The sequence below is a fragment of the Sinocyclocheilus rhinocerous genome, unplaced genomic scaffold, assembly GCF_001515625.1.
Source record: "Sinocyclocheilus rhinocerous isolate Xijiao unplaced genomic scaffold, SAMN03320098_v1.1 scaffold285, whole genome shotgun sequence".
Taxonomy (NCBI): domain Eukaryota; kingdom Metazoa; phylum Chordata; class Actinopteri; order Cypriniformes; family Cyprinidae; genus Sinocyclocheilus; species Sinocyclocheilus rhinocerous.
In genome coordinates, this window is record NW_015630288.1 from 1,677,257 (window position 1) to 1,704,055 (window position 26,799).

General features: G+C 36.4%; 1 protein-coding gene across 4 annotated transcripts in view; it reads left to right on the forward strand.

Moving 5' to 3' along the window:
* Window positions 1–26,799, forward strand: part of LOC107739992 (smoothelin-like) — a 74,500-nt gene that overhangs the window by 20,280 nt on the left and 27,421 nt on the right. For all 4 annotated transcript variants that reach the window (XM_016552261.1, XM_016552263.1, XM_016552262.1 and 1 more), the window contains exons 7-10: window positions 600–1,039; window positions 1,672–1,726; window positions 3,185–3,697; window positions 11,757–11,830. In XM_016552261.1, coding sequence (XP_016407747.1) covers window positions 600–1,039; window positions 1,672–1,726; window positions 3,185–3,697; window positions 11,757–11,830 — 1,082 coding nt within the window. The remainder of the gene's footprint in view (window positions 1–599; window positions 1,040–1,671; window positions 1,727–3,184; window positions 3,698–11,756; window positions 11,831–26,799) is intronic.

A 26,799-nucleotide genomic window follows, 5' to 3' on the forward strand; every position in this document is an offset into this window, starting at 1 on the left:
AAATGTAATTTATTGCTGTGATCAAAGCTGATTTTTCAGTATCATTAATCCAGTCTTCAGTGTCACATGATCCTTCAGAAATCATTCTTATATGATGATTTGCTGCTCAAGAAACATTTCTGATTAGTATCAATGTTAAAAACAGTTGTTCAGCTTCATATTTTGTAGAAACTGTGATCAATTTTGTTTTTACGTATTCTTTAATGAGTATAAACTTCAAAAGAACAGCATTTATTTGAAAAGTCTTTAGTAACAATCTAAAAGTCTTTACTGTCACTTTTGATCAATTTAATGCATCATTGCTGAATAAAAAAAATACAAAAAATCTTACAGATGCCAAGCAAGGTTCACTTTCACTAGTCCAGGTTTTAAAATCAATAGTATGAACGGAAAGTGTGCTGAGGTTGAGACTTGGTTATAGCTGAAGTGGACTGAAATTAGATTGAGTCCATTGTTTTGTCTTGTTTTCTCATTTTGGTCCACTTAAACTGCTCTGAGGTTGGTTATTTTAAAGGAAACTGGTGAAAACACCCTTATTCTAATCTCAAAGATTCTATTTTAATGTACTTACAGTTATGTGTTTGCCTCTTCTCTTGTAGCCTCGAATCCTGACATGGTTTTAGTACTAGATCCTTTGGTCAGAGAGAAAGTCTCTTGCCCTCTGACCCAGCGGATCCAATGCGATCATGGCTCACCCTCCTCAGAAGTCATTCCTTCATACCGAGAGCGTTCAGACTCCGGAGAATCGAATGATAGCAGCTCCCATCAGAGAAAGAGGCTGAACTCCAGCACCTCAGACCGTAGTCACGACTCCATGTCCACTGCTGAACCTCCTCCGAGGGACCAAAGCTCACGGTCAGGAGGACCAGCTGGAGAGGAAGTCAGGGCAGCTATGAATTCAGAGGCTCCGCAGATGGATCGAGACCTGAAGAAACTTGACAACGGCGTGGAGACGACTCACTTTCAGAGCACAGCATGTTCTCAAGCATGCACACTGAATGAGACCAGTACAAGAGCTGAAGACATCTCAGGACAGAAGGTAAGTAGAAATGAAAGGAGTCTCATGGGAACACTTGCTCTGTTTGTTCCACCAGGAGGTACTATTTGTCTCTGTTTAAGCTTGTCCTGTTTAATCTCTGTGAATCCATCCACCACTTGCTCAGACATTCCTCAGTTCCATAACAATGTTCAGATGTGATTAAGAAAGAATCATTGGTGGTGTTTGGCTAAGAATCACTATTACTATTGATCATATTTAGGGTTAGTGGGTTTTATCATTTATGTGGCTTGTTGAAGAATGTGTGCTATTACAATTCTTGTCTGGCTGACAATAAAACGGTCAAAAAAGTCCCATAGACTTACATTTACACGAGCCATATCTAGAGACCAGAATATAGATTCTACATGGTAACTTATGCTTAAAACCACTCCAAACTACACCATACTGTAACAAATCCTATAATATAGTGTAAATACATTACTGTTCAAAAGTTAGGGGTCGGATTGTTTTTTTTTAATGTTTTTGAAAGAAGTCTCTCTTACCTCTTAATGAATATAAATTAATATATGTTTACGGCTGTAATTAGACATTTCTGCTACTGTAAACCGTTTCATGCCATGTTTTATGTAATGCTATGAGAAGTTGATTTTGAGTTTTTTTTTTCTTCTTAGATCACATCAGGTAGAGATGCTCTGTTGACTTCTCTTACTAATGGCAAGGATACAGGTGAGCAGTTCTGCATGTCCTCATAAAAATACACCACAAAAAAAAGTTAACTAATGGTGGATTTACCTGTGCTCTAGAATTAGTTAATAATTAGTTTATTATTTATAATTACACTTTCTCTATTTGAATATGACTTGCATGTATTGTATGCCTGACAATAGAGTTGGCCAGCAGCAAGTCAGTGTCCTTCTGCTTTTGTTTAAAGTATGGAGATGTCACCCTCTTGCAGTCAGCAGGCCGTATCCCAAGATCTTCACTCTTCCTTATGACCTAATAGGGCCATTGCCACAGTCACAAGCTTAGAGGCCCGGTCCAGTGTAATGCTTTAATCAGTCTTTCCTGTCTCCTCCCCCTTCTGCAAAAAACCAAAACATCCTGCATGACCCGTAGGGATGAAAAATCCCAAATGAGATGGAATTAATAACCTTAGATTCACAATTGTTTATTCTAGACACAATGAAATTAGATGGAGAGCAAGTGAAGACTTTTGATTAAAGGGATAGTTCACCCCAAAAAATGGAAATTCTGTCATCAATGTCAAACAAGTTGACCATATTTGATATTATGTTTATATGTGAATAAAAGTCGAAATAAAATCTGAGCATCATATAAGCAATATCTTGTCTTCAGAAGACTTGGATTAAACCGCTTGATTCTTCTGGATTTCTTTATGAACTTTTTGAAGTGTCAAGTTTTGGTGGAATGGACTTTCAGTGGAGGGACAGAAATCTCAGGTTTCTTTAAAAAATATCTTCACTTGTGTTTTGAATATGAATGGGTTCATGGGTTTGGAATGACATGAGGGTGAGTAAAGGATGACAAAATATTCATTTTTGGGTGAACTGTCCCTTTAAGTCTTATGCTTTCCTGCTTTAACCAAAAACAAACAAAAAAAGCTCCAGTGATCTCACAATAAGTCTCTTCTAGAGGTTCAGAAGAGATATCAGAGATTGAGATTTGCCAAGATACCAAATGAAATGTCTGAGATTTAATAATTAGCATTTCTCATTAAATTCTTCTGAGACTACATGATCTGAGCTGTGCTAGCCATATCTTAGAGCTTATACTGTTAGAAATGTTTGCAGTTTTATTTTTATTATAATTTTTTATGTAAATTAACACTTTACTTTATCCACCAATTCTCACTGTTAACTAGTTGCTTATTAGCATGCATATTACTAGCATAATGGCTGTATTATTAGTACTTATGAAACGCATATGAATGCCTTATTCTGCATATTTTAGATTCCTTAGCTCTACCCTATACCTAAACCTACAGTAACACCTACATTATTAACTATTAATAAGCAGCAAATTAGGAGTTTGAGGCAAAAGTCGTAGTTAATAGAGAATTGGTCCATAAACTAAAGCGTGATCTAATGTACTATTTTGAAAACATAAATCTTTTTGATATAATAATTTTATTTTTAGTCTAATATGATTTTTTTTTCTTTTCAGATTTTAAAAACAAAGCCTCATTCTCCGGGCCCGTCATTCGTGCAAACTCTGTTCGTGACAGGATGCGCAAGTTCACCGAACCTGTTACGAGCGCACCTAAACTCAGCCACAGTTCTTCTCATTCTACAAACACAGTGTCTGCTGAGAGGTCCTGGGACATCTCGTCCTGTTCTTCCTCCATCCCAAAGAAAGAGAGGAATGTCACTGAGAACATGTTGGCCCAGCCCGGGCTTCTCTCCAGCCAATCACACACCACAGTGGGCGGCTCACACAGCCGCACTGAAAATGTCAGGCGTGCATGCAGCGGTTCAGAAGAAGTGCAGACTCCTGAGGGAGAAGCATCTTCAGGGACCCACGACACCCGGGGTGAACCCGAGTCCAACATGAAGACCTTCCTCAGCATTGAGATCAAAGACGGACGAAACCCAACTTCACATTCTTTGTTGCCATCATCCTCTACAGCCGTAAACATGAGCCCTCGAATCATTACATCTGCTGCTCCACAGAGAACAGGTAAGCAAATGAATCAACTGATTCATAAAACAGACACAAATATAAATAATTATGTGTTTTGGGTCCAAAACAATTGTGGGTGTATTGAAGGATTTGCATGAACTGAAAAAAAAATAAATGTATACATTTAATGCAATGTATATTGCTTTGGAAAAAAGCCTCTGCCAAGTGCATAAATATGTAAATGTACATATAATTTAACAATATATTCTACTGTTGAAAACTTTGGGGACAGTAGGATTTCTTTTTTTTTTTTAAGAATTGTTTTAATTAATACTTATATTCAGCAAAGATATATTAAACTGATAAAAAGACAGTAAAGACATTTATAATGTTTCAAGAAATTTCTGTTTTAAATGAGTGTTTTTTTGAACTTTCTATTCATCAAAGAATCCTGAAAAAATTAAAATATGAAGAAGCAAAGCTGATAAGAATCAGAAATGTTTCTTGAGCAGCAAATCTGCATATTAGAATGATTTCCAAAGGATCATGTGACATTCAAGACTGGAGTAATGATAATGAAAATTCAGCTTTGATCACATGAATAAATTACATATTAACATATATTACAACAGAAAACAGCTATTCTAAATTGTAATAATATTTCACAATATTACTATTTTTACTGTATTTTTGATCAAAAAGAAATGAGACTTTTAAAAACGTTAAAATATATTCACACTGGGAAGTCGTGGCCTAATGGTTAGAGAGTCGGACTCGTAACCCAAGGTTGCGGGTTCGAGTCTCGTACCGGCAGGGATTGTAGGTGGGGGGAGTGAATGTACAGCGCTCTCTCCCACCTTCAATACCACGACTGAGGTGCCCTTGAGCAAGGCACCGAACCCCCAACTGCTCCCCGGGCGCCGCAGCAAAAAATGGCTGCCCACTGCTCCGGGTGTGTGTGTTCACTGCTGTGTGTGTGCACTTTGGATGGGATAAATGCAGAGCACTAATTCCGAGTATGGGTCACCATACTTGGCCACATGTCACATCACATCACACATTATACTGTACATTTGTGGCTAATAGCACAGGTTATTGTTTCGCTCATAACATCATATTCAAGCCCTGAAATCCATGTTTAAGTGGCTTAACTCCAGAAAAGTATCGCCAATGTATTTTTATTTGAATATTATTTGAAGATAAAAGGTATCTAAAATTAACACTCTGCAAGCATTTTTCGAGTAAGGTTCAGATTACTGTTTCTGTATTGCAAACATTTTAGGAACACAGAAATAGTAGTCTGAACCTTACTCGAAAAATGCTTGCAGAGTGTTAATTTTAGACACCTTTTGTCTTTATGCACATATTTATCTGTAAATCTGCTGCAACATTATTTTGGTGTGCGTGTTACCAGGATACACATGTAAGATGGCAAATGTAAGAATGTAGCATCACCACAAATAAACAATTGACACCGAAATCATCAGTGCCAAATTTTGCAATGCACAAAATAATGAAGTTTATTTCTCATAATCACTGTTATAAAGATGACATCTTCAGATCATAGTTTTCAAACTTCTAAAACAATTCTGCTGATCTGCTTTGTCAAGGCATTCAAAAGAATGTATAAAATATCCAAAACACACAATGCTATTATATTTTTTATATTTGAATGTCCATTTCTCACTATTGCCTAACTATTAACTACGACTTTTGCCTCAAACCCCTAATTTGCTGTTTATTAATAGTAAGGTAGTTGTTAAGTTTAGGTTTGGGGTTGATTAAGGGATTTAAAATATGGTCAAGCAGAATAAGGCATTAATATGTGCTTTATGAGTACTAATAAACAGCCAATATGCTAGTCATATGCATGGTAGTTAATAGTGAGAATTGGTCCTTAAAATAAAGTGTTGCCATATTTTTTTGAAAAAAGGAGGATCTTGCACTTGGTTCCATTCACATGTAACACAATTTCAAGTCAAAGAGCAAAACAACTCTTCTTTTATTCTTATAAAATGCAAAAAGGTTTTTACTATATATTGTTTTGAACATAAAATAAATTCTAAAACAGGGGTTTTCAAACTGGGGTCTGTGACGCAAAGCCAGGGGGTCCACAAAATAATTTGCTATATTGTATTTTCCAGACTGCAACTCGCGTTTTTTACCTTTTGAAACATGCTATGATATATATCCCAAAGTAGGGCTGTGCGATATTGAAGAAAAATGCGATATGCGATAACTCATTAAATATATAGCGATATGCATATTGGGATATATACATTTGCGATATTTCGATAATTTCGATATATTGCACAACCCTATTCCAAAGTGACTTATATAATGCATTAATGTCAAATAAGCAAAGCGTAAACACTTAAGTGGGCACTTCAAGGTTTATATAGCTAAATATATTTCTCATGTCTGTTTGACAAGTAGACCGTATCGCAGAGTTTTTCTTCATTTTAGGAAGTGGTTCACATAAACCAAGATGGCAAGCGCATTTTGTTTGTTTTCTTTATTTTACAAAAGCACAACGTTTCACTGTCAGTTTGAAGGTACACAAATAAAAATAGACCGTTTTGTATGATGTCTTGCTCTTATCTGATGGATATCACATTTTTCCACTGATAAGGAATCCAAAGTGTTAGCCTTGGCGCCTCCCGCGCGCACACAACAAATCAGTTCTAGCATTGCAACTTGACATCACAGTCTCATCATCAGCAAACTAAATGAGACAACTAAACCTACAAAAGGTATTTGGTGACTCAATTTAACTTGTCTGTTGTACAATATGTAGGTTTTGCCGGTCAGCGTGAGCATGCCATGGTGTTTTTCCAAACACTTTTTTGCATATGTGAAAGGATGCTGTTAGTAGATATTCGGACATGAGAGAAGTACAAAGCCTTCTTTACATAATAAGTAACCTAATAGTTTGCAACCAAATGTTAGACTGCGTAACGATTCACTCATGAAAACGATTCATGCCGAATGAGAGGTTTGCGAGCCCACTATGTGGTTACTAAGTTTTTAGTAAGTAAGTTTAGTTTGTTATGGACATAGCCATAGGCGCCGATTTATGTTTCTGCCGGTGGGTGCAAAAAACGAGCATTTTATTTTTTTATAAAACACATTTTCACTGCTGTTTACACAAGTAAATGATAACCGGTACTCGTTCGATGGTGCGTTTGATGAATTCACTACACAAAATTTATCTTGCGAAGTGAAATGCATGCAATTACCAACCAAATAATACACACATTCTTTCTATGAGGGTTGCGTTTCACTAAATAAAATTATTTAATAAATACCCGTTTACAAAAAGCACTTATTCGCGCATACACAGGACGAAGTTTGAGTTACACGTAATATCTGAGGGAGTGCAGAGCCATGATCACTATGTTGTGTATATATAATGGAGAGCAAGCCCGCTGTAAGCCGAGAGATTTGTGCTGGCGCCCTCTCGTATTACAATAATGCACTCTCGACATTTGCCATTAAAATAATGCCAAAAACTGCCTCAAATGAACTATAAATACGAGAATAAAGTTGTAAAAGCTGCACTCCATTTCTTATTGGTTAAAATGAACGAAGACTATCTTGTGTTTTTCACGAGCACCCACGGGATCGGCGCCTACATTTAAAATAAATGTTGTTTGTAATGATCTGAACTATAATTAATTTTTTTGATATACATACAGTGGTGTGAAAAAGTTTTTGCCCCCTTCCTGTTTTTTTAATTGTTTGCATATTTGTCACACTTAAAAGATTCAGATCATCAAACAAATTTTAATATTACACAAAGATAACCTGAGTAAATATAAACTGCACTTTAGCCTTAAACACTGTTACAATTATGAGGGGGTCCTTGGAAAATCCTTTCCCCTGTAAGGGGTCCCTGGCTCCAAAAAGTTCTAAAGTATCCTAATCCTAAGAAATCATGGTCCCGTGGCCTGTTTCCTAAATTTGAACAAGTTTTTGAGCCCTATTGGTTATTGTTTAATATCTTGTGTTGTGTTCAATAACATAGTTCTGTCAGCGCTGATATCCTGTTGATTAACAAACGTACCGTGAAATTGCACCTCTGGCGACTTGAGGTCGAGTCCTGACTCGTGGTCCTTTGCCCGTTACCAACTCTCCATCCCATGCTTTCCTGTCATTCTCTACTATCCTGTCCACTAAAAAGCATTAAAATAGCCACACACAAAAAAAAACTAAAACAAAAACCAACAATGTATTTCTTACTGATTAGAAGGAAATCAAAATTTGACATTTTCTTTAAATTCCTAGGGGCCCATTCCTGTTGATAATCATAGTAGTTGAAAACTACTGTATCTAACTCTTTAGTTTCGTGTTTATGTTGGAATTTTGTAAGAAAATAGGTATTAGGATTCATTCAGATTGGTTTTGAATGATGATTACAAAAGTATTTCATTAGTAATGATGGATTTTTGCCTAAAGTAGTGAGGTCACAAGCCTAGAAAGCTGGAAAGGGGGAAATGGAAAGGTAGTTACTATGCGTTTCACAGATGTTTTTATGGGGAAGGCTGAGTGAGCTGATGGAACAAATTGGAGTGCAAGCTGTGCATATTCTCCGTTTGGCAGCCATGTTGGAAATTTTACCCTAAAATGAAATATTTCCATTCATTCCTTCTCCATGATTCAAGTAAAGTATGAGTAAGCCTATTCAGTGGTTTTGCATATAAACTAAAAGAATCTCTTTTCTGGAAACTGTTGTGGTTCCTTTAAGTGGGAGTGGATTTCACGCAGTGCACTTGAATGGTACTTATGAATGTGAAATCACAGTAGTTCACCCAAAAACGAAAATGATCTCATCTTAGATGGTTTGCACCCTTATGTCCCTTGAAACCCATATTGTTTTTCTTTTTCTGTGGAAGACCAGATTTCCATTCAAAATGAAGAACGACTAGCAAAAATAAAATTAAAATCATAGTGTGTGCTTTACTGAAAGTCTTCTGAAGCCATATGGTAACTTTGCTTAAAGACTACTTATAAAGCACATATTATTGCATGACCATGTTCGAGGTCCCTTAACTCTACACAAAACCTAAACACAGCTGCTACATCAACTACCTTACTTACTGTCAATAAGCAGTAATTAGGAGTTTATTGAGGGGAAAACTCTTAGTTAATAGTGAATATGTGTTCACTATCTAAAGTGTTACCAAAAAGACCACATTTTAATTTCTTGGCCTCATCTGAGCAACATATTTTCCCAAGTTGCAGTAGCATTCTGAAATCTGTTGCTTCCTCAGTCAATTTTGTGGCTTTTTTCTGAAGTGTTCTCGATGACACTGTGAATGTTAAGATTTGACCTTTTCTAAGTACTGTCTAGAATGGTTTATTCTAACTCCCACTTCCTGTCAATTGAACCAGTGCACGATTTCGACTTCCAAACATTTGGATGTTTTGTATCCATTTCTCAATTTATGAACTAGACTTTTGTCTTCATTTTCACATGGATTGAAGCAAATCTCTTTATGCACTGATAGTGGGTCATGCAAGCAATATTAGCTAACTTATAAGTTATTGTAAGTTGTTACCAGACTTATTTATTTGCTAAGAATATAATTTGCATCAAATTTTGTTTAGCATCCTCTAGGTTCTGAAATAATCTAATGAGGTGAAGTACATTTCATTTGTAAAGCATTTAATTCACTGAATTATTCAAAAGATACATGACCACATGGTTATTTGGTAACACTATGTTTGAAGCGTTACTAGCGTTACTTAGGCTACGCCATATGACCCCTTTAAACGACAGCAGCCTTTAAATTTGGGTGGAGAGTGGAGTTTGAGTCGCGCGCAGAACACAAAACTGACGGGATCTAAAAATTTCAGGTGACAGACACGCAGCTCATTTCTCCGTCATCACTGTAAGTTACCGAAAACACACATGAAAACACGTTAGACACGCGTTTGTGCGGCAGAGCGGCTCCCTCTCGCACTGTATGACGTGACAGTCAACTAGTTGTCCAGTCCTGTTCCGTTCACACAGCTCATGTGTTCCGAGAATGCGGTTGTGAGTCCTGAAAATTTACAGGTGTGAGTTCAGTTACAGAATGCAGTTGTCACACCCGTAAATAACCGAACTGTGTGTTCATTATATTCATAATATAATGCACTGTATAGTATATTTTCAGAATTAAAATACAGTATATATGCAAGCATTATATATGTATTATATTATTTATATATATGCATTATATATGCACATTTCTTGTTGTATTTGAAATTGTCATGCGTTTTAATGCATTGTACTTTCTAAAGGTGCAAAAATGCTTAAGTGTTGATATCTTAAAATGCATTATAAGATGTGTTACAGTGCATAATTCATGTATTTAAAATACTTTACTTTCATTTCCATCAAAAATAGCTTATGTTTATACTGTTCCAGTGTATATAGACCATATATAGCTATGCCATACCGTCACAGTGATATCCATAAAATTACCGTTGTATTTTGGTTAACTGGCATGTGTGCCTAAGGACCCCTGTCATATAATCATAATTCACATGCCAGTTCACCCTCTTTCACCCGCCTGATGCATAAACACAATCTCTATTCTCCTCATTTTGTCATATCTCTCTCTGTCTGTCTCTTCTCAGTATCATCAAAAGACTATTTGTCATAGTGCCACAGCTCTGCCAGATCTTCCTTTTTTGGAAGCGCTTTGCTCATCCTTGCTTCTGAAAGGTCTCGCAGGCAGTGGAAACGTACTTGAAAGCCTCAGGATATTTAATGATATAGACCTGCAGTAAAAGAGTGTTTACCGTCTCACTGAACCACATAAGGACACTGACGTATTGTGTAATCGCTCGCTGATGAAGATACCATAAACAGAGTTGGCTGCTTTATTTAAGAGTCATGTACACTCTCTGATTTCGTCAGCAGCGTATTCTTGAACAAAGGTTTTTATTTGGGAATTTAATGACGTTTTTATGTCTTTAAACAAACCAGGTCTCTTGGGATAAAACATGAAGGTTTCAATGAATACTATCAAGTTCTCTTGGAGAAACAACATAATTTAATTCATTAAATTGGAGAAAACAAATCAAGACATTCAGAGACTTTTTGTACACTAGTACATTTTAAAGTTTGGGTCGTTAAGATTTGTGCGTTTTTGAAAGAAGTCTCTTTATTATCACAAACCTGTATTTATTCAATCAAAAATAGAGTAAAAACAGTAATATTGTGAAGTATTATTGCAATTTAATAGAACTGTTTTCTTTTTCAATATTGCAAAATATAATTTATTGCTGTGATCAAAGCTGAATTTTCAGCATCATTTTTTCAGTCTTCAGTGTCACATGATCCTTCAGAAATCATTCTAATCTGCTGATCAAGTAACATTTCTGATTATTATCAATGTTGAAAACAGTTGTGCTGCTTAATATTTTGGTAGAAACCATTTTATTTCAGGATTCTTTGAATAGAAAGTTCAAAAGAACAACATTTATTTAAAAATATAAATCTTTTGTAACATTATAAATGTCTTACTGTCACTTTAGATCAATTTAATGCATCCTTGCTGAATAAAAGAAACCGAAAAAGAAAAAAAGTCTGACCGACCTTAAAGTTTTGAATGGTGGTGTCTTCAATTTTTTGTAATCATCTGTAAAAGAAAATTGAAAAAGACTGGATCCCATATATATATATTTATATTTTTCGGTTAACATTTATTTTATTTTAAGTAACAAAAACCATATTTTTATGGTTTTAGTTAACTATAATAACTGTGACCAGTACACACCAATGTGGCAAGGAGTGCGTTTGTACTCCATGCTGAACAGCCAGAGAGCACGGAGGGTGCTGAACAGTGTTTACATTAGCAGTAATGTGACCATGCTAATTTATGAGCTCTATGTGGTACCATTGTGGCAGCTTACATAACAGACTAAAGGCTCCACTTCACTCTCATCCACTCCAACTGAAGCTCTATTTAACATCTGAACAGTGCTGTGTAAATATTTCTTAGGGCAGAATGATATTTTCAAACGTACACCGTCATTAGACGTTCTTAAGAAGCTCAGTCTCATCTAAATCTTGTTAGTGTCTTAAATGTTCTCATTTTGCTGTTTTTCTATGTTCTCTCAGAGCTGACGCTTGGTTTAAGAGCAATGCCGTTCAAAGTGACCAGCTCAAGTCACTCATCAGGATCCTCTGTTAAGGTATTTAACATACACAAAACAAAACTATATTTGCATGCAGATGGAGTCTCTACTCAACGTTTCTCTTCATTTCCCCCCTGAGGTCCACTTGTAATATTAGTCAGTTTTTTTTTGTACCATAAACCATAATAATTCAATTGCTTCTGATAATGGTCCATCCTCTCTCTGACCCTTATAATCAAACAGATAGTTTTTTTTCTCCTGTGCCTTTAAGGCCTTCACATAAACGACATCTTAAATGAGTGACAGCACTTTGTTTTGTTAGAGACACTCCCCTCTTAACAACACTGTCTCAGCATCAACTTTGACACTTTAAATGGTCTGTAAACAATTCACAAAAGCTTCAGAAAGGAAGTGCCTCTGGGACCAAAGAGCTGTTAACAAACAGCTCAAAACAAAACAAAAATTTTCAGCATCAAAACATTAGAAAGCAGGTTGGCACTGATAACCTCCTGGGCAGCGCCCCAATATACAGTATAGTGATATAGCGATATACCATTGTGCTTCAGGCATCCCGAGTTCAGGTCCTGGCTCGCGGACCTTTCCTGATCCCCTACCCCCATCTCTCTCCCACTTTGTTTCCTGTCAACTTATTCTCCTATCGAAATGAAGGCATAAAACCCCAAAAATAAATCTTAAAAAAAAAAGAAACTTTAGAGAGCAGCAGAAAAGTACCGATAATCCATGTTCATACTTCAAAAATCATTTTTAAAATTTCACTCCAGGTGAAATGATCACACTTTTGTTTCTCAGGCCAAGAATGATCTGAACTGAGCATATGTTCTGTAGAAGACTGCTTTAACTAACCTAACATTTGTGATTGAAGACATTTAGGCCATGAGCACAATGCAGCTACAGTACATATCATTGATACTCCTTAATCTCCTTCTGTACACAGAGTTTGGACATTCACTGTAGTGAGAAACGCATTCTACAATCAAATTCAATCCTGAAAAGTTAATGTGGTGACAACTCCACTACTGTTCAATAGATCGGAGTCAGTACGCTTTTCAAAAGAAGTCTCTTCTGCTCACCATGGCTGCATTTATTTGATCAAAAATACAGTAAAAAAAAAAAAAGTTAAATTGTGAAACATTACAATTTAAATGAACTGTTTTCTGTGTGAATATATGTTAAAATGTAATGCATTCCTGTGATCAAAGCTGAATTTTCAGCATCATTACTCCAGTCTTCAGTGTCACATGATCCTTCAGAAATCATTCTAATATTCTTATTTACTGATCAAGAAACATTCTTGATTATTAGCAATGCTGAAAACAGTCCTGCTTCATATTTTTTGTGGAAACCATGATACAAGTTAAGAACAGCATTTAAAAAAATAGAAATGTATTGAAACATTATAAAAATCTTCACTATTTACTTTATCAATTCAATGCGTCCTTGCTGAATTAAAGTATTAATTTCTTTAAAAGAAAAATCGTACTGACCTCAAACTTTTGAGCAGTGTATTTGCTTTCACTCATTCACACATCTCTCTATTGCCAGATCTCCCAAGGAAATTCAAAGCCAAAACAAGCGACTTGCTTCACCAAAATAAGCTCTAATACGGGACTCAGTTCTTTAAATAAGCATAAAACAACATGACTGCCCATAAATAAGCATCTTTATGAAAAACTAAGCTTATAAATGCAGACATGGCAACACAAAAAGAAATGCACACTTTTTAAAAACAACAACTTTTATGAGCATGAACAACATGGGGCAGTCTGGCCTAGTGGTTAGAGATGTTGGACTTGTAACCCGAAGTTTGCAGGTTCGATTCTCAGTACCAGCAGGAATTGTAGTTAGGGGGAGTGAATGAGCTGGGCACCAAACCCCAACTACCCACTGCTCCTTGTGTGTGTTCACTACTCACTGCTGTGTGTGTGCACTTGGATGGGTTAAATGCAGAGCACAAATTCCCGAGTATGGGTTACCTACCATACTTGGCCACACATCACGTCACTTAAAACACAATGCCTCCATTGACAGAGGTTTACTTAAAATTGTCTGATTATAATACGTCTCCAGTAACTTCTGTCAAAAATCAGACACCAAACAAGTTAAATTGTTGTTCAGCTATGAAATGTGAAACCTTTGATAGATATCATTGCAATTTTGGTAGTAACTCTGATACAATCCCACATTTAATTGCAGTTGGAACTCTTGAAAATCTGTGTGTGTTGCAGTCATCCAGTCTCCCCAATAGCTAATACTGCACAGAGCATAATAAACACTTAAAAGGACAACCTCTGCAAACCTGTAAACAATTGAGGATGACAGTCCTTGTGAAAATGAAGTACACTTAAGCACTTTAGTAAAAGAGTATTTACAGTGCTTGAAGTGGAAAAAAATAAGTGCCAGTTTAACAATTAATTAATTATTTATTTATATTAGATAATTAAGTACTTTTTAATAATGTATGTATAGTGCCACAATCAATCAATCAATAATTAAATAAAAGTTTTCAATACAAATTAGCACAAGTCAAGCTGCGATACCAAACAGAACCACAGGGAGACGCCAAAGACCACTAAATCGCCTGCCTTTACTACTATACGGATCCATTCAGAATCACTAAATCTCTGACCACCCCATAATCAGCGTTCATTATAAAACACTTTTTCTTTTAAGCCAAATACATGCTGAAAAGAATAATTTTACTGACATCTGGACGCAAGTCACTATTCTCTCCGCAATCACTGATGAAATCGGCCATATTTTCACTGCATTAGCGCTGTTTTGAACTTACTGTTTGGATCCTTGGACTTTCCAGGAGTTTACCGTTTTAAAATGATGTGATCGCAAAAGCCTGCTTATTTTCATTTTTAGATATTATTTTCATTATAAAGGACTGATTCAAATTAGTAATTAATAATTAATTATTATTCTACTACTCTGCGCGCCTCCCCTGACATGCTCTCGCACCCCACACACTCTGCTTGCATTCATTCACGTGATTGGTCGAGATGAGAGGTGATCCCGCCTGGGTAGTGTGATTTATATAGTGTCCTTTCTAATCATATATGGGATCATATAATCACCCAGACCCTGACGCTTTTACTGCGTACCAGCCCACTTCAAGCACTGAGTATTTATGAAAACAATACAGATTGGATTTAGAAAGTATTCAGACATATATTTTTTTTTTCACACTTTGTTGCAGCCTTGTGCCAAAAAGTTTTTAAACTACTTTTTTCCACATCAATCTACACTCTATACCCAGTAATGACAAAGCAAACAGATTTGTAATAACTTGGTAAATATTTAAAAATAAAACTGAAGTATCACCTTCCATAACGCAGTACTTAGTTGAAGCACCTTTACAACCGGCGATTACAGCTTTAAGTGTTTTGGGTCTGATGCAACAAGCTTTGCACTCTAGATTTGGGAATATTCTGCCTCTCTTTTTTGCCGATCCTCTCAAGCTCTGTCAGGTCGGATGAGGACCAATGGTGGACAGCTGTATTCAGGTTTCTCCAGAGATGTTTGATTGGTTACTTCAATCAATGTGTAGAAATATTTCAAAGATAATCCAGAGAAATTAGATGCACCTGAGCTAAATTTCAAATGTTTTAGTAAAGACTCTGAATGCTTATGTCAGTGTGATAGTCAAGTGTGAAATTTGCTGTAATCACAAATCAGTTTGTCATAATGGGTTATGGAGTGTAGACTGATATAAAAATTTTTATAAGCACAATTAAAAGCACTTTAGCAAATGGTTGCAACATAACAAAAATTCAAAAACTGAAAGTCTGAATACTTTCTGAATCCACTGTACTTTAAAAGAATATACTTAAGTGTGAACCGAATGTAATGGTTTTGGATATTTAATTTCATGTTATTTTATATTTAATTGCAATTTGATGATTAAGTCTTACACTTAAGTTGGGCTTAATCACATCTTTACATGTATTTATAATTTTAGGGCTGTGCGATATGGACAAAAAAAAAACCTATCGCGATTTCTATTGACTTTGAAATATGGTTAAAGTGTACTGCTGAATGTACTGACAAGCATTTGTGGAAACTAAAATAGATTTTAATTTCTATGGGAACTTTAATGCCTTGTATTTAAATATAATTGTAATTACACATTTGTAATAAAGCTGTCATTTAGTAAATTTTAACATCTTTAAATGTGTTATCAAATAACACACCACAGTTAAAATTAAAATCATGCTTTAGTATGTTAGTCAACACATCCAAATAAGAATTTTTTTAAAGCATGATTAAAGATAATTGAAACAATTTAAAATAACTTTAAAGTAAAACTCTTCATTTGACATTGTTACAAAGTGTACTTTTTGTAAGTATACCTAATGCCGAGTTCACACTGCACGATTTTGAAGTCGTCGGATCACCGTTGTTTTCACACTGCACGACTATCTGGGGTAGTATTCAGTTGCTGCTGCGTTCACATTGCACGATGGATCGGCGACAGGTTACACACTGCATGACTTTACAATAGGAAGAATCGCCGACAACTCTGTCTGGTCCGCAAACTATGTTTCATATAACTCCTCTGCGAACTTCCCGCTGCCCTGTAGGTCATCGCCGATGTGTTTTTCAGTCAGAACTCATTAAACACAGCAAGATTTTGAATCGCTGACCGGTCCAGATATTTACCATGCCAAATATTTCTTGGGCGTCGGCGATTCTTTCAGATCGCGGCTTTGATAATTCACACTGCGTGATTGTCACTCGCGTAAATGAGCACCGATTTGCCTCCAAATATGGGCATTTGTCGGCGATTTCGCAAAACCTGTCGGCGAGTGAAAATCGGGGTTAAAATCATGCAGTGTGAACTCTGCATAAGTGTGTTGAGAAACAGTCATGAAAGTGTCTCTAAGTACACTTAAGTGGTCTTTTTTTAATTAGTATTGTTATCTGCAAGCCCAATTTTAAGTATTTTAAGTTTTAGTTTACTTCAAAACCTTTAATAAGTACACTACAAGAGCACATTCAATACAATTAAACACACTTTTTCACAAGGCAGGAAAAGCTGCTCTTATGTGCATAATTGAGGTAAATCATTTGAAATATAGTGAAACATCACAACAGGTACATAAGTAAACGTGTCTTTTGCTGGTAATTCCTGTTGCGTCTGTAACTCATGTGGGGCAGTGTAGTAATCTCGTTAAAGGATAAGTACTGACGCTTCATTAGCAGGTTGACAAGGCTATTTCGCACAAATGAGGGATTAATATCTCAGTGTGAGAGCAACAGAAGAAAGAGAAAGCCTCGAGAGAGAACACACACAGCAGGAATCATGATTTGAAGGCAAACTTGTATACGGCAGTCTGGGTCAGAGGTAAAAATGAGTAGCATTTGAGGAGTAGATAGTGATTGCTGTGTTGTGTACTAGCAAACATGAACTGCTGGAGTTAATGCATACTCTGTAGAGGTTTGGTTGAGCTTTATTATAAATACAGTGATAACTGCAATGACAGACAAATGTCTAACAGCTGATCATAACAGATGCATTTGTGTGGTCATAAAAAAATGGATGTTGTTTTCCCATTGCTTCTCTCTTCCTTTGCAAGCAATTTCCTGGATGGTGATTTGAGGTACAGATTGTACTAGATGTAGGTCCAAGTGTTTAGCACTGATGGGATGGTAATTAGAAGCAGGGTTTGGAGAGACTTGATGAGAAAACCACAAGGGGTGGTGTGGGAAATAATCTACAGCTCTTCCGACCACAACTGACTCAAGTTTCCAGTGTGAAAGCAAAAATGCTGCTCAAGGTGACAAAATCACAGCTGATCAATATGTGAAGGGGATCAATGGTTTGAATGAAAATGGATTTTGGATCAATGATATTTCATGGTATGAGAAATTCAATGCAGCACGACAGAAATAGAGATCATGACCAAATTAGATAATTATTTTTTTATTGGAATAGCTGTCCCTGTTTAGGACAGTTGTAAGAGACTTGTCCTAATGATTTTTTAAATTTTTTTTTATAATATTATTCTTAAAATTTTTATTTAGTATATTTATATTCTCTGTATTTTATGTGTATTTATTTTTTTGTTTTTACCTTGGCTGTGTGAAAATATCTAATACATGTCAATATATTTGACAAAAATCAACTTATTTCTCAAAATGTATGAATAACATTGTTCTGAATGGAAAAAAATGGATGTCTAAATGTTTAATGCAGCAGCAAACATCTAATATTTATGGCATGTTTTATGGCACAGGTTTTAAACAAAATATTTAACCATTTATTTATATGCACCAATATAACTAAGGGGATGAATTATATATATATATATATTGTGGCTGGAGGAGCAAACGACAGACTATATATATATATATATATATATATATATATATATTGGGTGGGGGAGAAAAAGACAGACTATATATATATATATATATATATATATATATATATATATATACATGAATTTTATAAATTTATATGTCTAGTGCCAGTGAACATACAAATTTAAATACTTTGTGTCCAGAGTAATCTGTGCTATTCAGAAAGCTTCTAACTACAGTCACTGACTATTTCTGGACATCCACCACACAATGCAAACCTGTAATTTTCACTGCTCTTTCCTAGAAAGAAGTAGTAGCTTTTTAATTTCATACATGGATGCCTATAGAATGATGTTCCAAGCCAAACAGACATTTTGAAACTTTTCCTGGCAAAGTACTGCTTGTCTGTTTCTTCCGGCTGTATGTACCTTGCGTTCTTCACAGGGTTTGTTTTGTGGCCACTCTTTTACAGCTTGCGGTGGTATATTTAGATGCTCTGTTTTGAACTATGCCGGATATTTTTAGTTGCATGGCTGTCAGTAAGTCCGAGGGTCAGGCATTGTTGCTCGAATGAGACCGGACTGATTGGAATAGCTGTCTGAACCTCAAATATACGCTGACGCAGTCATGCTATTGAATGATCTGTCATCTGGGTCAAAAAGTTCAGAGGTGGTTTTGGCTACTCAAAGTTTCCTGATGACAGCTAAAGTGCTTTTTAGTGATACACCTGTTGCGCTACGTCAAATCAAGGCCAAAAATCTGAAACGTGTCACAGGACAGTAGTGGTTTCAATGAATTGCTTGTACAGAGCTTTATAGTGGAATATTTTTTTTGCATATTTTTGCATAAATTTGCATAGATGCATTGTTTTTTAAATAGTTATTTAGTTTAGGGCCATTCACACACATCATGTTTCTCCATTCCAGTGCACTACTTTTCCATTGTTTTTCTATGAAAACTTGTATGACCATTGCGCTTGTGTTTTGCATCTTCTCACAGGTGACATACACCAGATTTCATCTAGTCCACTTAAATCATTTTGTCCACTTAAATCCCATCGCTTTCATACAATCCATTGCAAAATCACATTCAGATCTGCTTCCATTCAATTAAAGGGGTCATATGATGCGATTTCAATTGTTCCTTTCTCTTTGAAGTGTTACAAGCTCTTGGTGCATAAAGAAGATCTGTAAAGTTGCAAAGACTAAAGTCTCTAATCCAATGGATAGCACCAAGTCCCTGTCCATTTTTTTCTCGATAATCCAGTCTTGAATGTAAGTCATATGTCAATATGAAAAAAGACCTGCCAGTACTTCATTTTCACCGCAAACTAGGGCTGCCCCCTAACAGTCGACTAATCGTTAATTGACCAGAAGAGCCTTGGTCGACCAAATTTTTATTATTCGCTTAGTCGCAGAAAAAAATAACCCACATTGGCGAAGTCACGCAGATCGTTAACGGCTGGTCTATGGTAATACAGTACATCAGGCAGGACATCCAAACGTTCGCCTATCATTCATCCACCACAAATATGGCTTATCATCTGAAATATGTAAGTATTAGCAACTTTACTTGGCCGCTCAATCTAATGTTAACCTAGAGAAATATCCGCAATTCAAGTGTCTGTGCACGCGCTCACTGCAGGACAGATGGAGGCGCCTGTGCGCTCACTTGCTCTTAAAATACTCTTAAGTAATTTCGTAATTTTTGGTCATACAGATAAGAGTAATACATCTTTCAAATCTGTAAAGACTCTACGTTTATTTGTGTGCACTCATAATAACAACAAAACGCGCTTTTGTAAAATAATGAAAGCAAACAGGATGCGCTTTCTGCCGTCTCGGTCTGTGAACTTGAGCGCGAAACTCCGTGTATATCTTTGCCTTACAGACATTAAAATGATATCTATAGAGAGTGAAATGTCTACTTTCAAATGAACCAATTCAAATGGAAAACAAATATTCTCAGATTATGTAATCCGGATAAAACATGCATACAGGCGCATCCACTACTGCGGAGATGACGAGTCAGTGTTGCCGACTTCATCTCGACCAGAAAAATCCTTAGTCGAGGGCAGCCCTACTGCAAACTTTAGCTCAATAAAGAATAACACTAACAATACCAAGGTCATGGGTTCCTAAGTAACGTGTACTGAGAAAAGTATAGCTTGAATTCCTTATACAGAGTCACTTTTTTTATTGAAGTGTCTACAAAGACATCAAGCATAACTGTAGGAAAACCATCATATGAGTTTAAAGTGCATCTTTAAGTTACATCTTAGCCTAGTTTTGACGTAAAGAGGCACTAAATATTTTTGTGTTGCACCATTAAAATTAGTTGAATCATAACTCTATGTATACCATAAATATTTAGGGAAGCCTGTGAGCAGGAGTAACGTTTGGAATAAAACAGCAGATTGACTGAATTGCATCAGTAAGCTCTTGTTTTACCTGACAGTGTTTTAGACATGTATGATAATGTTGACATTTGCAATGGTTTACCATTTAATTGAGAGGACATTATGAGAATAAATTACTTAGTTAGCAGATCTTCAACACAATCCTGACTCAAACAGCACATCTGTGTGTTGTGAGTGCCAAAAATAACCAGTCGTAATAAATAATGCCATTTCTTATGTTTTTTTTTTTTTATCAGTATTTGGTAACAAGGGACTAATTCTTACTTATTGCTTATTACCATGCATACGACTAGCATATTGGCTGTTTATTAGTACTTATAAAGCACATATTAATGCTTTATTCTGCATGACCGTATTTTAGATCCCTTAATCCACCTCATACCTTAACAACTACCTTACTTACTATTAATAAGCAGCAAATTAGGAGTTTATTGAGGCAAAAGTCATAGTTAATAGTGAGAATTGCTCCCTAAAATAAAGTGTGATCCAGTTTATTTATTCATCCTGAATCATTGAGGTTAAATGTCATATTACATAACTAAGTGTTAGTTTTAGGAGCGCTTAAGACCTGCTAGCTGCATTCTGCCTTAAGAACAAATGGTGCAACCAAATAAAGTACAGTAACAAACTAGCTAGTAGTTACTATATGTGTAGTGTGGACTGTACAGTTAAAGTAAGAATTTACAAACGGCTGGTGCAACCCTACCCTGCTGATGTAGTACATCTAGGGTTTAAGATCGATCAGACATCCTTGAAAAAAAACTAATAAACCATTTGTGCCTTCATTGCCTTGGATTTGCACTATGTACATGTGGTCACATTGTTCACCGCTGCTCTGCAGACTTTGTTCTCTGCTAGTGAAAGGTGTGAAGGACAAGAGCTCTAAAAAAAGAGAGCCGGGGGCTTATGGGCGATTGCCTACTAGAATAATGGCCACTGTTGATAAATAGATGACTGTGGCACCTGAGTTAGCGGGGGCTCTGGGGCCTCCAGCTGCCATGGTGACAGAATTCCAAGGCTCGCCATTGGCTGACGTGTTGGACCGCTGATGGGGGTCTTGAGTGAGGTATAAAGGTTTGTCTCAACTGGGAGTCGAAGTTAGGCATATTTTGTGTCATCTATACCTATTGCAAGGTGATTTGCTCTGATTGTTCTTATAAACTTTAATTGTTGGAGCTTTTGACGATTATTTGGCTCCTGTTGATTAGTTACTAGAGAAGCAGCCAAACAGACCATGCTTGGTGTCAGTTTGGACTCCACGCCAGACCAGGGCAACCAAGTCAGTCTCCAGGACAATCTGGATCAAGATTGTGCCGAGTCGGGCCTAGAGGCTGTGATCGGAGACCTTCTGTTACAGACCGTTTCAGACGATGAAGACGAAAAAGCAACAGATGAACGTTTTTATGAGCTGGAACTCAATCTTCAGCGAGCCGTGCAAGATGTAAATTGCGATTTGAAGGTTTTCGGCAAAAGTATAGAGGCCCGTTTGGAGGAAGCGACAGCCCAGGTTGCGCCTGTTGTCGAGACAGTTTCTGCCTTACAACAGGAGAACTTGAGTTTAAGGATCCAGCAGGAGAAGCTTGTAAGGCAAGTAATGGCGCTTTGTGACACCCTTGGACTGCTTGAACCAAAACTGACACAAGAGCAAAATGTGAATCCAGCAAACAGCAATCCCTCTGATGGGGAAGTAAACCCAGTGCTACACCCTCCAACCTTTGCTGCCGTTTGCCAAGCATCATCTGTGTCATCTCCACCCGGCAGTGTCTCAAGGAAAAATAGCATGGTAGTACAAGTGTGGCTTTTTTCCAGACATTTAGCAGAATGTAAACATTAGTAGTTTTGCTAAGGCAAAGAATCACTGTTGCAATTTAAAGTGAGCTAAAAACAGACTTGCATTGGGATCTGAGCCATATCTAGAGACCACTCTTTTGATTTGGACCAGTTTACTACCTAGGATCACTTACCAATCTAATTGCAATGCCCTGGCAACCGTCAATAACACCTAGCATTGTGGTTTGTAAAATTATCTCATCCAGTAGTTGAACTGTTCTTTTGATAAATTGAAACAAGGAGTATTTTGCATATATGCTTATAGAAAATTGTCTCACAGAACAGTAGCATGGTAGTATGTATGACAATTTTCCAGTGGTGTAAAATATTTGAGTAACTTGAGTGCTTATGTCCTTTTGGCTACTTTGTAGTTTTAATGCATTTCAAAGATATTAGCAACTTTTAGTTTCTACTTGACTAAAGTTTTGAATATGTACTCTTTACTCCATTACATTTGTCATGAGTAATGCAAATAATGCAACTTACTAGTCATATTTTTCATGGCACCTAACTTTTTCTGCAGCAGTTTATTTCCGCTACAAAAGAGGTGATATCGCCATCTACCCATCTACAGGCCATTGAAGGTACTACATCTTGTGTGATTTGCCCTTACTCACCCAAACTTGTCAACAGCACTACTTTACGCTAATGGGAGTGCATTAGCAGGTAGTTGTGAATCGCAAATGTTTCAACAATATCTCATAAATACCACTGTGTATTGTGCACGTTTTTTTGACAGACAAAATGTTGGCTTTTGAAAATCGTGCCTTTTTTATAACCAGAAAAGGAGTTTTGATGCACATGTTGATGCATGATGTTTTTATTGTCTCTTATTTAAAAAAAATTAACCCATGAAAATGCAGACCCTGTTGTAAATAAGAGTGAAAATTCACTTATTAAAACTTGTTGTTAATCACTTTTTTTGTTGTTGTTCCATTATTACCCCTTAGCAGATTTTGACTCATATTAGATGATGACATGGCTGAGACCTTTTTGAAAGATATTGGGTGAATTGTGCCCTTTTTGAGTGCTTGAGATGAACTGAGACGTCAGTGTTTGTAGATGTTCAAGAGGCTGTTGATTTATTGCAATTCAGTTTTATTTTGATGTTTGAAAATAAATAATCATGTGATTGCTCTCCTCACAAATGAACTGTGGCTTGTTTTTCGCTGGCATTTCTTAGATGTTGAGGATTAGTGTGTTTTTGAGCCTACATTTAGTACAAGTAAAATACTTCACTACTGTTATAATCAGATACTCTATGACTTCTACTCAAGTTGTATTGGAATTGGTGACTTGTAATGGAGTAATTTTTGTTGTAAGGTATCTGTACTTTTACTCGAGTGTGGTTTTCAGGTACTCCAGACATTTGTCTGATTGTAAACATTAATAGTTTTGCTAAGGTGAAGAATCACTTTTGCGTAGGGCTGGGAATCGATTCCAAAAAGAATCGATTCTGAGGCATTGAGAATCGAGAGTCGATTCCAAAGGTTGGAACCGATTCCATCAAGGGGAATCGACTCCTCATTCAGAACCTTTTTCAGTTCAACAAAGCTTATCTATATGGGTGCCTCTCAAACGGAAGGCTGCATCCTACGAAGGCTGCACACATTTAAATTCACGAAAATAAACTGAACGAAAACAAGTCGATACTGAGATCATCTGAATTTTAGGATGCAGCCTTCCATTTGAGAAGTACCTCCCTCATGCTCGCTAAAAGCCGTAATTACGAAAGTTGTGAGGTAAAAGATTATTTTCATTTTTATATTTTTATTACCATTCGCCTCCCTATTGCTCGCTAAAAGTGATTAGAAGTCTGATTAGTTTCAGTGAGGAATCGATTCAGAACCAGGAATCGGAATCGGACTAGATTCCAAAAATTTTGGAATCGAACAGCCCTACTTTTGCGATAAAGTGAGCTAAATGGGATATGAGCAATATGTAGAGACCACTTGGTGTGGGTCTTTTAATTTGGGCCTGTTTATTTACTACTCAGAACACCTAAGCAAACTAATAGCAATCCCCTGGCCATCAATAACATCTAGCATTGTGGTTTGCAAAAAAATATTTCTTCACGTCGGTGAACTGTGACTCAGAAAGATGGATATTGTAAGCTTTTGCCAATTGAATCAAGTAGTATTTTGCATACTTATGCTTACCAATGCTGGAAAATAGTTTTTCCTTCATGAATCTGCTGTCATCATCTGGATGGCTTTGGTTTTAAAAGCATAATTTTCCACTATGTATTATTATTAGTCATCTGCACTCGTGGTGAATAACATGGACTGGAAAATCTGCCAAGAAAACCATCTAAATATTGGGGTTCAAGTTAAAGATTTTCTTTCATTGAAGCTTGTGCCATACTTATTTCTTCACAAATAAAACATACTGTAAACTTACCATCAAAGATCCCAGCTGGTATGAATAATTAATTTTCATTTATGCTTCAAATAGATTTTATGGCTTTGCGCAGTACATTTGAAAACAAAATGAATCATATGGCCCATTTATGTCTGATTAATTGAAAGTCTTAGTGTCCGAGTTTGCTTCCAGGAAGAGATTTGATTCAGTCAGATCAGATTTTCCAGGGATCTCTTGATTTAGGGCAAGTTACGCTGTAGATACAGTGCAAGTAGTTCAGTGAGCAGGAAAGTTGGTGGTAATTAATTTTTTTTAAATAAAGTGAATATTAGAGTTTTAGATTGAAAACTAATGTTTGTGTAGGTCTTAAAAAATGCTTTAGTTGGTTAAAAGTGGGCTAAAATTTGCTAGTGTGAAGCAAAGCCTTGTTAAACTGGGATTAGTAAGATGGAAAAAGATGGTAACTCGTTGTGGCACAAGTTTTGCAGTGGGTATTCGGGTCTATTTCTGCACAAGTCTGTTGCAGGTCCTTGTATGTGTTTGGTGATGTAAATAATTGTGATTGAATGCAAAGACTCTCATTTTAGGAATAGCACTTTTGCATTACATACCAATGATTTTCAATAGGACTGCCAAAGTTAACACATTACCTTATGAGATTAATTAAATATGTCTAATGCTGTTAAATTCATTTAACACCCCTAATGCATTTACCTGATTTGACGAAACAATTGCTTCATTGCAGGGTTTGACAGTGCTAGCGCTTCACTTGCATTTGTGATTAAAAATAGATGTGTGTGAACTGTAAAATGTATTTAGGAGCACGTATTCAAATAAAACAATTCCCTGCAGGTATTTAAATCATACATTTAAGAGATCTTAAAGGGATAGTTCACCCAAAAATGAAAATTCTTTCATTAATTACTCGCCCTCATGTCGTTCCAAACCCATAAGACCTTCGTTCATCTTCGGAACACAAATTAAGCTATTTTTGATTAAATCCGAGAGCTCTCAGACCCTCCATAGACAGCAACACAGCTGCAATGTTCCCAGGTCCAGAGACGTAGTAAGGACATCGGTAAAATAATTAAAGTGACATCAGTGGTTCAACCGTAATTTTATGAAGCTAAAAGAATAAACAAAAAGAATGGCTTTATTCAACAATTCTTCTCCTCCTCATCCCGTCTGCAGCGGTGCCATGCGCATGCGTTGTTTACACACATGCATGTGTTTCTATTTATATATACATAATAAATATACACAGTGCACACACATTATGTAAACAAAAACTTTTATTTTGGATGTGATTAATCGCGATTAATCATTTGACAGCACTAATATATATATATATAATTACAGTTTGAAGCTGAAATATTAAAACATCAACTTAGGAGCACAAGCAAAAAACACAAGCATCAATCTCTGCAATTTATAGATTGCAGATAGATTTAAAGTTGTGCATTGTTTTTCCTTTGTAGCAAGCATTTTATACAGTGTGGATACCTAATTTTCCATTGTCTCAAGGTGCTAATTTTCTAAACACTCTCCATTAGTAACCGTCCGACCTGGCCTGCACGTCCATGGCACTTCATTTAAGCAGAGATCAGTGAAGCGCTGAGTGTGACGTGGATGAGAGCGGCAGGCTGAGGCGCTCAGGGACATTCACAGAAATCACTGAGCTCTCATTCCTGTCTAAATGTCAGCGAGCTTCCACGGCTTTTGTGTAAACACAGCTGTAGTCATAGATCAGATTCAGAAACATTCTCTCCCTTCCACCAGCCCCCTTTTTCCATCTCCTCTGTCTGCTGTAAGGGTTTCACTCGCTCATTGCTCTTTTTTGCCCATCTCTCCATCACTCTGCCAGTTTTATTTTTGGATGGCTATTTTTATCTTTGCTCTTACATTTACATTTACGTTTAGACATTTAGCAGACGCTTTTATCCAAAGCGACTTACAAATGAGGACAATGGAAGCAATCAAAATCAACAAAAGAGCAATGATAAGCAAGTGCTATAACAAGTCTCAGTTAGCTTAATGCAGTACACGTAGCAAGGTTTTTTTTTTAAATCATATAATAAATAAAAAA